Raw genomic sequence first — 15,397 nt, 5'->3', positions numbered from 1 at the left:
GCCTTTGGCTGAGGATGACGGGAGCTGAATAGGGATTCCTGAACAACATCCAGGAATCTCTATTACAGGGCACACTCATTTTCAATACACTGAACTTCAAGATAACGTATCTCTGAAGATGTGTAGGGTGCCTAAGCTGTAGAACACCCTTCCCAGAAAGGTGTTTCCTAGAAACTGACCACCCACTTGCCATGCACATTTTAATCAGTAGCAAAAACATGGCTTCTCAAGAGTTTACTTGCATGTTTTTTATTGATCTTTTAGGAACATAGGAAGCTGCCATATACTGAGTCAGACCATTGGTCTATCTAGCTCCGTATTGTCTTCACAGACTGGCAGCGGCTTTTCCAAGGTTGCAGGCAGGAGTCTCTCTCAGGCCTAACTTGGAGATGCCAGAGAAGGAACTTGAAACCTTCTGCTCTTCCCAGAGCAGCTCCATCCCCTGAGGGGAATATCTTACAGTGCTCACACTTCGAGTCTCCCATTCCTATGCAACCAGGGTGGACCCTGCTTAGCTAAGGGGACAAGTCATGCTTGCTACCACAAGACCAGCTCTCCTCTTTTCTTAGCTACACCTGAATTTTCATTACGCTTTAAACCATTTCCTTTAGAAAAGTTTTCATCATTTACTTAACGTTGTCAGCTGATGAGGATAAACTGGGAGAAAGGCAGATAAACCAAATGGTTTAACAAAAATGGGGAGTTGCCATCAGTCATAATTAATCTTTATGGTTGCAGAGTGGCAATACTCTATCCTTTGACATCTCTATGGTGGACAACCTCTATAAAATTTGCAATGGGAGTTAGACTGGAAAACCAGATCGATTCCAGATCGGACGTGCTGACAAAGACTGCGACAGCATGCAGTTCTCCCTTGTTTCTATTCTCTCTACGTTTTTCTCCGGGAGGCTATAACTTAAGAGGAGCTCTGTGCATTGTCACCCTGGAGGCTGCTGTGTTGAAGCCAGCTCTCCTCCCCTGGCACTTATAAACCTTGACTAGGATTATATTTCTACACTGGCATCCAGGTCATTAAAAGCAGCCTCAGATTAAAACCAGATTCCATTCATATCTGTGTGTGCCTCAGAAGTGGGCTGGGGTGGGGTGGGGGTCTGTCTACCCAGCCGGTCCAAGCAGAGGCCCTTCCCATTTGGACCAGGGAGGCAAGAGGAAGGATTCTGCATTATTCTCGGCTCGCACAAAGCAACACGATGCTTTGCATTATGCGCCTGCCATTCTGGTTCTTTATTGGTGCGCTTAACCCCAGGCGGGAGACTGTTCTGCTTCTGTTCATATCATAAAAAGGATTTACAGAGCAGGTTTATGAAGCAAAGTGTGCTCCGCTCTTTTATGTTGCTCACCCCCACTGAAGCCCTACGAGTCAGAAACAGAGAAGAGATTTGCTGGCGTAGGAACCTAGCAACACAGGGAGCTGCCTTGTACAGCGTCAAAGCATGTGTTCATCGCGCTTGGTATTGTCAGGGCTGTGCAACTTTGGCAGCCCTCCTACAGCTCCCATCATCCCCACTCACAGTGGTCAAATAGTCAGGTATTATGGGAGCTGTAGTTCAACATCCACAGGCGGGCCAAAGTTGTGCAGCCATAGTCTACGCTGGCTGGCAGCGGCTTCTCCAAGGTTTTGGGCAGGAATCTCTCTCAGCCCTACCGGGAGAGGCCAGAGAGGGAACCTGGGACCTTCTGCATGCAAAGCAAGTGCTCTGCCACTGAGCTCTCGCCCCAACCCCTAAGGCAGCCCCACGCAACATGCCTGGGGGCCAGATCCGGCCCACGGGGACATTTTTGAGGGCCCAGGTAGCCATCAAAAGCAGGAGCCCCCAAATTTGGCACTTGTCGGGACCTGGAACAGTCAGGTGCTTTCTGAATGAGCAAAGACAGGGTTTATTTTCTGTCTACTACCCTTGGTTAAAATTGTGCTGGACAATTTTAGGAGACAACTAATTAGTAATTGCTTTCATATTTATCTTTATTATTAATTTGACTGCAATAATCAACGCACTGAAAATGGACTTCGGCTCCCCCATACATCGTCATAGTTGTTTCTGGCCCAATGGGACATTTCAGTTGTGCCCACCTGCCCGAAGGGGCACAGCAGACAGTGCTCCCATGTAGTCACCCATACAAATGCAAGCTAGGGCAGACCCACCGAGGGCAGACCTCACCTTCCAGGCACCTGGTACACGCTCTTCTGGGGCCGGTGCACTGTTGCCTGCTCTATTAGGCAGGCAGTGTGCATTTATCCAGGTCTACAGGCCCTGCTTCTCCCTTCCAGCACTGGGATTATGCCTGCCTAATTATGCCTACCTAATGCAGTGGCTGCCTCGGCCCCTGGCAGGGGCATAGTGTCGATTGGACAAGAGGGACAAATGTCCCTGGGCCCAATGGGTCAGGGAACCCCCAAGAAGACCACCCCGCCACCTCCCTTGTCCTGTCCTGCCCCAACGCCACTTCCTATCTTGGCCCCTGGCTCCAGGTGGTGGTGGTGATCGAACAGGGTCAATCGGCTCCGGGGTGTGTATGATCGAGCAGGAGAGGCGGAGGGCGCCACAGCAACAGGCCTCTCCACTCTGGCTGAACCGCACACCTGCACAGTTCGATTATGGACGTCGCATGACCGATACGTCCACATCCATAGTCCACAGGCATGCACCGTCCATATCCCTAGTTGAACTATGCAGGCATGCCGTTCGGCCAGAAAGGAGAGGACCGCCGCACCCACCGCCTGTCCCGCTCAGATCACCCCACCCTCAGAGCTGAAGGCCAAGGTATGTAGCAGTGGCAGGCTAGGAGCAGCGGCAGCGCGGCAGGGCAGGGGCGGCAGCGGGGAGATGTTGGTTGCCCTGCCCCTTGCGTCTGGCATCTGACACAAGCGGCGTGGCTGGGGGCACGCATGCCTTTGCGCGTGGAATGGGGACCCCGGATCAGGGTCCCCTGGCCCCTGGGGTCTTGCTATGCCCCGGGCAAGTGTGTGGGCCACCCAGAAGGTGAGTGGAAAGCTGGGTGGCGTTAGAGCTGGGTGTGGCCAGTTAAAGTGTGGCCATTCTGTGCCCCCTGACAAGGAGGCTGGGCTGAGGGAAGGTGGGAAATTGCTCCCTGCCTCCGGACTTTACTGGAGTCACCTCTGACTGGTGCCGATGGTAGAGCAGACAGAGGAGGGCTGTCGCCTTCACGTTGTGCTTGTGGGCTTCTCTGGCCATTATTGGAAACAGGATGCTGGACTTGTTTAAAAATAAAAATGAAAACATAAACAAGACTTTTATATCCTGCCTTTTACCACAGGCAACCCTAGGCAGTCGGGGCTGGCAACTCTCCAGGACTGTCCTGGAGCGGAGCTGTACAATTTTGGCTCTCCTGAAGATATGCGAATACAAAGACGATGACTACAACCCCCATAATCCCTGACTATTGGCCACCGTGGCTGGGAATGATGCGAGCTGTAGTCCAACAGCAGCTGGCGGATCAAAGTTGTGCAGCCCTGTCCTGGAGTCTACAGGAATAAGCATCATTCTCCAGGTCAGTATTAAAAACAATTCTGGTGATTTTTCTGGCTTGTTATTGTGAAAAATATTGCAGGGACGGGAAATGGGGAAACAACTTCAGGAATTGCTTCAGAAACAGCTGATAGCCCTAAAGGCAGCTAACAAGAAGAATAAAAACATAACCAATAATAATAATAAAATATATATCATTATAACCACACAGCAATAGGACCAAAACACAGCAACCAACAACCCCAAAACCCAGCAGCAACATTATCATAACATTATCACTTTCAGCCCCCTTAAAGTGCACAACACAAAAGCTATCTTTTAAACTTGCTAGCTAAAAGAGCATAGAGGGGAAACTTGTGCCTCCAGTGGGAGGCATTCTACAAAATCGGTGCCACCACGGAAAAGGCCCTGCTCCTAGTGAATGCCTTTGTAGCTCAGATAGCTTAAAGCAGAGGTTCCCAACCTTTTAAAACAAACGTACCTCTTCTGTCATAAACCTTCAGCTTACAGTAGGTACCGCATAGAGATTTGTATGTGTAAAAAAAAATCACAATACAGTCATCCCTTGCCAACCATGGTTTTACCAACCACAGTTTTGAGTCTATGCAAATGGGAAATTGTGACAGGTCTTGCCAACCGCAACCCGAGTATCCGTGGTTGGCGAGGTTTTTAAGTGATTTGGGGAGGGTTTCAGCTATTTGGGGGGGGGTTCAGAGGTTCGATCTGCTCATTCCTCTTGGTGACCCTTGCTTAGCCTTGCCAATTTAAAATGCCTTTGAGTGATTTTGGGAGGTTCAAAAAAATTCTAGAGGTTCGATCTGCTCATTTTTCTTGATGAGTCTTGGCGATATTACAGGATTTTAAAAGCAATTTGGGGGGTATTTTTATTTTTTAGGTCTTTTTGTGGTCGTGGTTCCCCTAACCTGTTTCCCATAGACTTTAATGCCTCGCCAACTGCAAATTTGCCAATGTTGAGGTTTTGCCAGAACAGAACCCTAGCAGTTGGCGAGGGATGACTGTTAATGTTTGTGTACACACACTCACACACACACTTACTTACATGTTACAGTTATGAGACTTCAGCCATCGACTTACATCCAGACTAAGTTTTGCTGGTCAATGACCGAATAAACTTATCTCTCTGGACCCAAGTACTCCTATTGAAATTAATGGGACAAGTTTACGTGGCCCATTAATTTCAATGGGAGTATGCAGTGCTAATTTTCTGAAGCCTGTCAGTCAGGCTGAGAGGAGGGAGACATTGAGCTTCAGCACACAGACAGCCAATCAGCAGCAGAGGAGGATGTTTTTACCCCCTCCCTCCCCCTCTGCTGCAGACACATCACTGAAGACATGTTGGCTTCAAGTTGATGATCCTCAGCTGGGGAACAAACAGTGCGGCTGCAACAAGGGGAAGCAGAAGGGTACCTGCTGGGAGCCTTTTAAGTACCCCTAGGGTTAACAATGCCTTTTGTTGTGAACCCCCAGCTTAAAGGCCCTTTGGTCTGATCCAGCAAGACTATTATATTCATAACACTGGTGGAAACAGAACCCAAGCAAGCTTTGTGTCCACTGGAACACACCAATTCCACTGGAATGGGGATGTGTAATCCCTCTGTGTTAAAGGGATGTGCTGCAATTCAATGTGCAAATCGCGTTCCATGCACATCTCTAATGTTTAGGGCAAACCAACCAACTTCATACCTTGGGTTTGAAGCTACTGCCACACTCAGCCATGAAGATCACAGGACGACCTTGGGCCAGCTATGCCCTCTCAACCTCACAGAGCTGTTGCTAGGATAAAGGGAAGAATCATGTACATTATCTGAATTCCTTGAAGGAATGGTAGAATAAGAGTGTAACAAACAAAATATTTTTAATACAGGTACCTAACAAAATTACAGATAGCAAACAACATCATGGAAGAAACATTCCCTCCTGCGACTCAGAGATGGACATTATAGGGGAAGGGCAAAGGGGTTTTTCTTTATCCCCCTTTGCAAGTAACTCACTTAGAACAGAAACAGAACTGCCTGTGACAAATAAAGATTTATTCAATAATTCTGCCTCTGAATATCCTAGTCTAGGTACCACAGTTAAATTTCTAGGTGCCATGGCTCCCAGAAATTTGTCACGCCCTATCTAAACTGATTGACTGTATGCATCTTTGCCAATTAATTGGATGGTTTAAGTCAAGTCTCCACAAATTTTCTTGAAGCCAGCCCAGAAATTTAGGAGCCAGACACACCTTTTGAGCCTTCAAGCTTTCAGATGTCTAGATAACCTCCTCCATAGTTCTTCTGTGTGTTTGCATTATGTTTCCATTAATTCTATGGGCATGGCCATACACACAGAGATAAAGCTGGATGATCTCATAACAATAGTTCTGAAATCAAAAGCATAATTCCTTGGAGATTGTTTTAGCCTACTTTCCAGTAGGCCTATGAGATCACCCAACAGTGTGTGTGTGTGTGTGTGTGTGTGTGTGTGTGTGTGTGCACGCATATGTGAGTGTGCATGCATGTATCCCCCATCAACTTCACAATGCCTGGACCAATATGAACCAAATTGGGTACAGTTGTAGGGATACATAGGGACACCTCAACAGCATAGTTTGTGATGATGTCATCCACCCCAATTCATGATGGCGGACGCATAAACTATTGAGGCACAAGTGGGCTAACTTGTGAACCACCTAACCAATTTGAACCAAATCTGGTAGTTGTAGTGAGGGACAAACAGGGACATCTCAACGGTATAGTTTGTGATTATGTCATACACACCAATTCAAGTTGGTAGATGAATGAATATTTGAGGTGCAAGTGGGAACTTGTCTGGACCAAATTTGGTATGGTTGTAGGGACACCTCAAACGCATAGTTTGTGTTGATGTCATCCACCCCAGTTCAAGATGGTGGATGCATGAATGTTTGAGGCACAAGTGGGCTAATTTGTGACCTGCTTAACCGATTTGGACCAAATTTAGTCCAGTTGTAGGGATAATGAGAGGAAAATAGGCAGATTAGTTCTTACTAGAACAACTTGTTTAGGTAATGCAGAGCTTGACAAATCCCAGGTGCCTAGAAATTTAACTATAGACTAGGATATTCAGCAGAGTTACTGAACAGAATTTTTATTTGACCCAGGCAGCCCGGTTTCTGTCCTACAGGTGAAACTCGGAAAATTAGAATATCGTGCAAAAGTCCATTAATTTCAGTAATGCAAATTAAAAGGTGAAACTGATATATGAGACAGACGCATTACATGCAAAGCGAGATAAGTCAAGCCTTAATTTGTTATAATTGTGAAGATCATGGCGTACAGCTCATGAAAACCCCAAATCCACAATCCCCAAAAATTAGAATATTACATGGAACCAAGAAGACAAGGATTGTAGAATAGAACAATATTGGACCTCTGAAAAGTATACAGTGTACTGTGCTTGACTGGCCAGCAAACTCGCCTGACCTGACCCCATAGAGAATCTATGGGGCATTGCCAAGAGAAGGTTGAGAGACATGAGACCAAACAATGCAGAAGAGCTGAAGGCCGCTAATGAAGCATCCTGGTCTTCCATAACACCTCATCAGTGCCACAGGCTGATAGCATCCATGCCACGCCGCACTGAGGCAGTAATTGCTGCAAAAGGGGCCCAAACCAAGAACTGAATACATATGCATGCTTATACTTTTCAGAGGTCCGATATTGTTCTATTCTACAATCCTTGTCTTCTTTGTTCCATGTAATATTCTAATTTTCTGGGATTGTGTGTTTTGGGTTTCCATGAGCTGTACGCCATGATCATCACAATTATAACAAATTAAGGCTTGACTTATCTCGCTTGTGTGTGTGCACGCATATGTGAGTGTGCATGCATGTATCCCCCATCAACTTCACAATGCCTGGACCAATATGAACCAAATTGGGTACAGTTGTAGGGATACACAGGGACACCTCAACAGCATAGTTTGTGATGATGTCATCCACCCCAATTCATGATGGCGGACGCATAAACTATTGAGGCACAAGTGGGCTAACTTGTGAACCACCTAACCAATTTGAACCAAATCTGGTAGTTGTAGTGAGGGACAAACAGGGACATCTCAACGGTATAGTTTGTGATTATGTCATACACACCAATTCAAGTTGGTAGATGAATGAATATTTGAGGTGCAAGTGGGAACTTGTCTGGACCAAATTTGGTATGGTTGTAGGGACACCTCAAACGCATAGTTTGTGTTGATGTCATCCACCCCAGTTCAAGATGGTGGATGCATGAATGTTTGAGGCACAAGTGGGCTAATTTGTGACCTGCTTAACCGATTTGGACCAAATTTAGTCCAGTTGTAGGGATAATGAGAGGAAAATAGGCAGATTAGTTCTTACTAGAACAACTTGTTTAGGTAATGCAGAGCTTGACAAATCCCAGGTGCCTAGAAATTTAACTATAGACTAGGATATTCAGCAGAGTTACTGAACAGAATTTTTATTTGACCCAGGCAGCCCGGTTTCTGTCCTACAGGTGAAACTCGGAAAATTAGAATATCGTGCAAAAGTCCATTAATTTCAGTAATGCAAATTAAAAGGTGAAACTGATATATGAGACAGACGCATTACATGCAAAGCGAGATAAGTCAAGCCTTAATTTGTTATAATTGTGAAGATCATGGCGTACAGCTCATGAAAACCCCAAATCCACAATCCCCAAAAATTAGAATATTACATGGAACCAAGAAGACAAGGATTGTAGAATAGAACAATATTGGACCTCTGAAAAGTATACAGTGTACTGTGCTTGACTGGCCAGCAAACTCGCCTGACCTGACCCCATAGAGAATCTATGGGGCATTGCCAAGAGAAGGTTGAGAGACATGAGACCAAACAATGCAGAAGAGCTGAAGGCCGCTAATGAAGCATCCTGGTCTTCCATAACACCTCATCAGTGCCACAGGCTGATAGCATCCATGCCACGCCGCACTGAGGCAGTAATTGCTGCAAAAGGGGCCCAAACCAAGAACTGAATACATATGCATGCTTATACTTTTCAGAGGTCCGATATTGTTCTATTCTACAATCCTTGTCTTCTTTGTTCCATGTAATATTCTAATTTTCTGGGATTGTGTGTTTTGGGTTTCCATGAGCTGTACGCCATGATCATCACAATTATAACAAATTAAGGCTTGACTTATCTCGCTTTGCATGTAATGCGTCTGTCTCATATATCAGTTTCACCTTTTAATTTGCATTACTGAAATTAATGGACTTTTGCACGATATTCTAATTTTCCGAGTTTCACCTGTATGCATATTACTTGTAAAGGGACTTAAGAACATAAGAACAACCCTGCTGGATCAGGCCCAAGGCCCATCTAGTCCAGCATCCTGTTTCACACAGTGGCCCACCAGATACCGCTGGGAGCCTACAGGCAGGAATTGAAAGGGGCATGCCCTCTCTCCTGCTGTTACTCCCCTGCAACTGGTATTCAGAGGCATCATGCCTCTGAGGCCGGAGGTGGCCTCTAGCCCATTTACCCTCCCTCTCCACAATGTCAGTCACTAAGTCTGGTAATTTTATCAAGAGTCCATTATCTGGCTCCAAAATGCAAAGAAAATTTATCAAGGTCTGGATTAAGCTTTCCTTAATCAGGAGACAAGCCTCACAGAACAACGAAAAGCCAGGACAACCAAGCCACAGTCCCAGAGCTGTTTGTCACTGTTGACAAAAGAGACCACACAGAGAGATAGATAGATCTGCAAATAACTATACCAGGAGAGAAGAGACAGAGGAGCTGCCACCATCCAGCTCCCAGTTCCAGTGGAGGTGGCCTCTCCTTGCCCCAACTGCCACCTCAGAACTACCTAAGAGCCACTGTGCTTTGAGGAGAGGAAAGACAAAACCTAAAGAGCACGACGTGGTGTAGTAGTTAGAGTGCTGGACTAGGACTGGGGAGACCCGAGTTCAAATCCCCATTCAGCCATGATCCTTGCTGGGTGACTCTGGGCCAGTCACTTCTCTCTCAGCCTAACCTACTTCACAAGGTTGTTGTGAGGAGGAACTTAAGTATGTAGTACACCGCTCTGGGCTCCTTGGAGGAAGAGCGGGATACAAAAAAAAGGTTAAACAAACAAACAAACAAACAAACAAACAAATATCTAGCTCTTAAAAGTCCTCTTGTTGGTTACTGTAGAGTTGTTTTTTAACAGATGCTTGCCCTTTCAGTGCAAACCACTTTGGGAGGTTTGGCTGAAAAGCAAGATATAAATCCCAATAAATAAATAAGTAAATTTGCCACATAATCTTCCTAGATCTTGATGCAAGGAGGGACTGGTTGCCAAGAGAAACACACGCAGTGTCCCCAGACAGCAATTTCCTGCCTCCTCTAGTCTCTTAGTTATTTATAGAATTTCTATGCTGCTTCACAACTTGCAGTCCCAAAGCAACCATCTTTGCCCTCCTCCCCCAAATCCTAGTATCCCCCCCCCCGCCCGCCTTGATCCCCAACACACCTTTAACCCACTCATCGCTGGGCATCAGCCTCCAGCATCTCCCAAAGGCAATTCAAAATCCCAGTTTGCAGAGGGGCTGGACAGGAAGTGGCTTCGCTCATGAGAGCCTATTAGCTCTCCCATCCCCCAACACACACACACGGCTTCCTTCCTCTCCAGCAATACCAGCTTTGTTGATTTAACCATTTTAAGGCCACACAGTTCCACCTCTGTCTGGATTATGAAAAGTGTCAGCACCAACGTATCACTAGGAAATTATCTCATATAAGCCTGTTGTGCTGGCTATTTACAGTATTTGGTTTTAATGTTTTAGATTTTGTTTTTTACTTCTACTTTTTTTTGGTAGAAGTTAAGTGTGCAGTTGAGTCAGTGTCGACTCAGCCCTGTGGTAGTCTTTGGTAGAACATAAAAGGTGTTTACCACTACCATTTCCCACAAAGTATGAGATTATGCCTTTCAGCATCTTTCCTATACTGCTGCTGCCCAATATAGGTGTTTCCCATAGTCTGGGAAACATACCAGCAGGGATTCGAACTGGCAATTTTTTTGGAAAATGGTACTAAATAAAATATAAATATACATACATACATACATACATACATACATAAAATAAAATAAGTGCTAGACCCCTGACCAACACAGGAAAGATCCTTTGGGATCCGTCCAAGGGCCCATCTAATCTAGCACCCTGTTGGAAAACCAACCAGATGTCTCTAGGAAGCCCAGATGTAAGGCTTGAAAACAGCTGCTCTTGCCCACTGTTTACCCTCACTCTAGGAGCAGTTGTTGAGAGGTACACTGCTCCTGGATATGGAGGTCCCATTCAGCTGTCACAGCCAATAAGAGTAGATCGACCAAATCCTCCTTAAACTTGTCTCATCCTTTTCAAGAGATCTAAACTAGCAGTAACCACTACATTTAAGCATTCCAAAAGTTAATTACCTCTGCCAACTGGGTCCCTTTTAAAGAGGTGGCTCTCATATTTAGCAGAGGGAGAGCAACAGTCCCTATTCAGCCCACCAGAGCATCCATCCCAATGGCTTTTGCTGGCATTTCCTTCCTGTTTCTTTTTAGATTGTGAGCCACTCTGACAGAATATCATCTTGTTTTCATCCCTTTTGCTGAGTAAACCACTTAGTGAACTTTGTTGTTGAAAAGCAGTACCTCAATATTATTATTAATATTAATATAATAATTACATGGTTGTGAAAAAGCTACTTCCTTTTGCCTGTCCCAAATCTAATGCTCATCAGTTTTGTTGAATGGCCCCACATTCTACTAGAGGGGGGGGGAAACAGTTATTTCTCCATTACTTTATCCTCTTTCTTTATGCATGAGTTTGTAATTGAAAACACATCTTTTTAAAGAGGCTTTTAAATGTTTCATCTCTGTTTATATCTGGTAGGTTCTTCAGTTTTTATAGTTCTGTTTCTAGCTTTCAAAATAACTTTTAATTAAAAACTCTATAAAAATGGAATTTTAAATGTCGTTTTAGCTTGGTCTTTTAACTTGTTTAACTTACATTTGGTGAACTAATAGTCTTATTTTACATCGTATCTTTTTATTAATGTTGTGAGCCGCCCCAAGTAGTAGTGTACTGGAGAGGCAGGGTATAAATATTTTAAATAAATAAATAAATTTTAATACTGTACATACTATCATGTCTTCACCCGTAATCATTTATTTCCTAAACTAAAAAGCCCCAAACATTCAGCCTGCTTTCAAAAGAAAGGACATTCAGCCCCTTGGTAGTTTCTGATATCAGAATACAATCACAGAACCAACTTTGCTTTCAGCTACAACTTTCTGTTCTCCAAGCACGTCCTTGCCTTCTTCCTGAAGTCCAAACGACGCCCAAATATCCCAGAGCAAGAGAGAGTTTTGTGGACATGGATTAGTGGTGCATGTGTGTATCTCTGTCTGAATGAATGTATAATATTGCACACTATTTCCTTGTGTGTATCAGTGCATGCTAAATTACCCTCTTTGATATTTCTGATGAGTTTCTTGTAGATAAAATCTCTTGTATTTGGGCCAACTTACACTCTGCAATAATTGTGGGGTCTAATGTGGAGGTGTCCAGCAACTCCTCTTTTCTGGTGAGGTTGGATCAGTTTCAGTTTGTGACTCATTATGATGTGGACAAGCTGCTTGAAACGGAGCGGCCTAGCACCTGTTCTCTTGACCCTTTTCTGACATGGCTTATACTATCGGGCAGCGGGGTTGTTGTAGAAGCCTGGTAAAGATTATGAACGCCTCTCTGAGGGAGGGCAGGATGCCTCCTTGTCTTAAGGAGGCATTATTAGACCACTTTTGAAGAAGCATGTATTGGCTACCTCAGAGTTAGCTAATTACAGACCTGTATCTAATCTTCTATGGTTGGGCAAAATAATTGAGAGGGTGGTGGCCTCCCAGCTCCAGGAAGTCTTGGAGGAAACTGATTATCTAGACCCATTTGATTTATTTATTATTATTATTATTATTATTATTATTATTATTATTAATTGTTTACACAGTCAGACAGGTGTTATTGACTGGTTTGTTTTATCCAGACATCGAGTCCTTCCCAAGAACCTTGGATGGCTGAATTTTATTATCAATGTTGTTGCTGTTAATATTATAGATATCGTCACAGAATATAGGCTGTTCCCAGTAATGTTACTTTTTATATCATATCATATCATAATATTATATATTATTATTAAAAATATTTATACCCCACCGTTCCAGTGCACTACTGCTCGGGGCGGCTCACAACAATAAGATAGACACAAGATACAATAAAAGTAATAAAATTAACTAAATTAAACAAGAAAAGAGATGAAAAAAGTTGTCAGATTAAAAACCACAATCATTAGGTTCAAATTAAAACTGAAAATTATAAAAAGCTAAAGAACCTACCAGATATAACAAAAAAGTAATAATGGAGCATTTAAAAGCCTCCTTAAAAAGGTGCGTTATAAGATACTTTTAAAAAAACACTGAGGGAGGGAGCATGGCAAAGCTCTTCAGGGAGGGCGTTCCAAAGCTGAGGGGCTACAACCGAAAAGGCCCTGTCTCTAGTCCCCGCCAACCAGATCTCTGTTAGTGGCGGGGTCATGAGCAGGCCTGAGATGATGAACAGAGGACCCTGGCAGATTCATATGGGCAAATGCGGTCCAACAAGATTATGGGAGTTGTAGTCCAAAAACAGCTGAGGGGCCTAAGTTTAGCAGGCCTGATCTAGACCCATTATCTACCACAAGAGTTGCTCTTGTGGTAGCAAGCATGACTTGTCCCCTTAGCTAAGCAGAGTCAGTCCTGGTTGCATATGAATGGGAGACTACATGCGTGAGCACTGTAAAATATTCCCCTTAAGGGGTGGAGCCGCTCTGGGAAGAGCATCTAGGTTCCAAGTACCCTCCCTGGCGTCTCCAAGATAGGGCTGAGAGAGATTCCTGCCTGCAACCCTTGGAGAAGCCACTGCCAGTCTGTATAGACAATACTGAGCTAGATAGACCAATGGTCTCAGTGTATGGCAGCTTCCTATATTCCATTTCAAACTGGTTTTTGAGAGGGCTATGGGGTGGAGACTGCTTTGGTCAGCCTGAAGGATGATCTCCAGTGGGGAATTGATGGAGAAAGTGTGACTCTGTTGGCTCTTTTGGATCTCTTGGAGACTTTTGATAGTATATATGCTAATAACCTTTAGACTTTACTACCGGAACATGCTCTACAGGGGGCTACCTTTGTATGTAGTCCGGAAAATGCAGTTGCTTGCAGAACGTGGCAGCCAGGTTTGTCTTTGGGTCATCTCAAGAAGACCATATTACTCCTGTATTGAAGGAGTTACACAGCCTACCAACACGTTTCTGGGAGAGGTGCTGGTTATAACCGGAAAAGCCCTAAACAGCTTAGACCCTGGGTATTTAATAGAACATCTTCTTCACCATGAGCCCCACTGCCCATTGAGATCATCCTGGGAGGTCTGTCTGCAGTTGTCACCAGCTCATCTGGTGGCTACACAGGGACAGGCCTTCTCCATTGCCACCCCGAGACCCTGGAATGTGCTCCCTGCTGAAATAAGAGTCTCACCATCTCTGACTATTTTTAAAAAGTCTTTATATACACATTTATCACCCAAACTTTTAAACTAGACTTGTGGTTTTTAATCATTTTAATTTGTTCTAGTCAGAATGGCTGGGATGGCTAAATGGAACATCCAGGTTCAGAGGCAGTGTGTACCTCTGACTATCAGTTGTATGGAGGGAGCAATCAAGAGGAAAGGGTTGTTGCCTTCATCTCCTGCTTAGGAACATAGGAAGCTGCCATATACGGAACTAGACCATTGGTCGTCTAGCTCAGCATTGTCTTCACAGACTAGGAGCAGCTTCTCCAAGATTACAGGCAGGAGTCTCTCTTAGCCCCATCTGGAGATGCCAGGGAGGGAGTTTTGTACCTTCCGCAAGCTTGTGAGATTCCCAGAGGTACCTGGCTGCCCATTGTTAGGAGAAGGATATTTGGCAAGATTTGTTACCCAGCAAAGGCAATTTTTACGTTCTTAAAAAGGACGTTATTGCATCCTTCAGTCCTCCTCCCCTCTCCCCGCGCACATATATAGACCTCTATTTTTAACTCACGGGCTTCAAGCATCAGCTTCTTCTTACAAAGGCAATTCAAAACTCCACTTTCGCAGCAAAGGCGAGCCAACTCCTAATGCACCTTCCTTCCTTCTGGACACTTCCAGGAAAAAAGTTTGCTACTTGCTCCCATGTAAGGTATAGAGCACTATCACCATCGAGGCGCCAGTGGATAGAGCGGCGCCCCCTTTCTGTTGGCCTATGGAGTATCCCTAGTGAGCACCCGCCCACCCAAGCCTTTGCACGGAAATTGGCTTATAAAAAACGCTGTTCAGTCCGGAAGCACAACTGCAACTGTCCGTACTACACCCACACTTCCGGTTTTTCGTTTTCCATTCTTCCCAATGAAGGATAACGGGCCGGGGTTACCACGGAGGAAATGAAGCCTAGAGCGACAGACAACACGCTACCAGAGATCTGAGAATCCTAGATCAGCGATTCCTTTGTCTGCAGATCAAAGGGCCTAGTTATGTTTAGGTTTATCCGTGAGCGGCTCACAACAGGAAACTGTAGCAGGTGGGATAGCAAGTGGCTTTATTGTTGCAATGGTATTTTCCAGTAGTATTTCCTTTTCCCCCCTTCCCACACACACCCAGAACAACAAAAGGAGCAAAGGCAGGAGGAGTTTGTGCTCTTTCAAAACCAAGCTTCCTGTTCTACAATTTTTTTTGAAACAAGTTGTTACCCCATTTTTAACATTGCAGATGCAAATGTAACCTATAGTTATTGCAGGTGGAACTGCAGAGTCGCTTACGACAAGGCTG

At 44.7% G+C, this 15,397-nt stretch overlaps 2 protein-coding genes across 14 annotated transcripts in view; one reads left to right on the top strand and one right to left on the bottom strand.

The window, feature by feature from the left end:
- The window catches only part of LOC128343050 (zinc finger protein 436-like), a 43,993-nt gene extending 28,996 nt beyond the window's left edge, over window positions 1–14,997 (bottom strand). For 4 of the 11 annotated variants that reach the window (XM_053291453.1, XM_053291460.1, XM_053291459.1 and 1 more), the window contains exons 1-2: window positions 14,634–14,997; window positions 5,214–5,297 (exon numbers count right to left, since the gene is read on the bottom strand). Coding sequence is in view for 4 of the 11 variants with exons in the window: in XM_053291450.1 (XP_053147425.1) it covers window positions 5,214–5,246 (33 nt within the window). In the remaining 7 variants the exon portion in view is untranslated. Of the gene's footprint in view, window positions 1–5,213; window positions 5,304–10,014; window positions 10,198–14,633 lie in introns of those variants that run through there. The other 7 variants (XM_053291454.1, XM_053291451.1, XM_053291456.1 and 4 more) reach the window with 5 other exon arrangements.
- Window positions 14,995–15,397, top strand: part of LOC128343042 (zinc finger protein 287-like) — a 64,050-nt gene continuing 63,647 nt past the window's right edge. For all 3 annotated transcript variants that reach the window (XM_053291409.1, XM_053291410.1, XM_053291408.1), the window contains exon 1: window positions 14,995–15,149. The gene's annotated coding sequence lies outside the window, so the exon portion shown is untranslated. The remainder of the gene's footprint in view (window positions 15,150–15,397) is intronic.

The sequence above is a fragment of the Hemicordylus capensis genome, chromosome 2, assembly GCF_027244095.1.
Source record: "Hemicordylus capensis ecotype Gifberg chromosome 2, rHemCap1.1.pri, whole genome shotgun sequence".
NCBI classification, from domain to species: domain Eukaryota; kingdom Metazoa; phylum Chordata; class Lepidosauria; order Squamata; family Cordylidae; genus Hemicordylus; species Hemicordylus capensis.
This window is presented reverse-complemented; position numbering and strand designations above follow the sequence as displayed.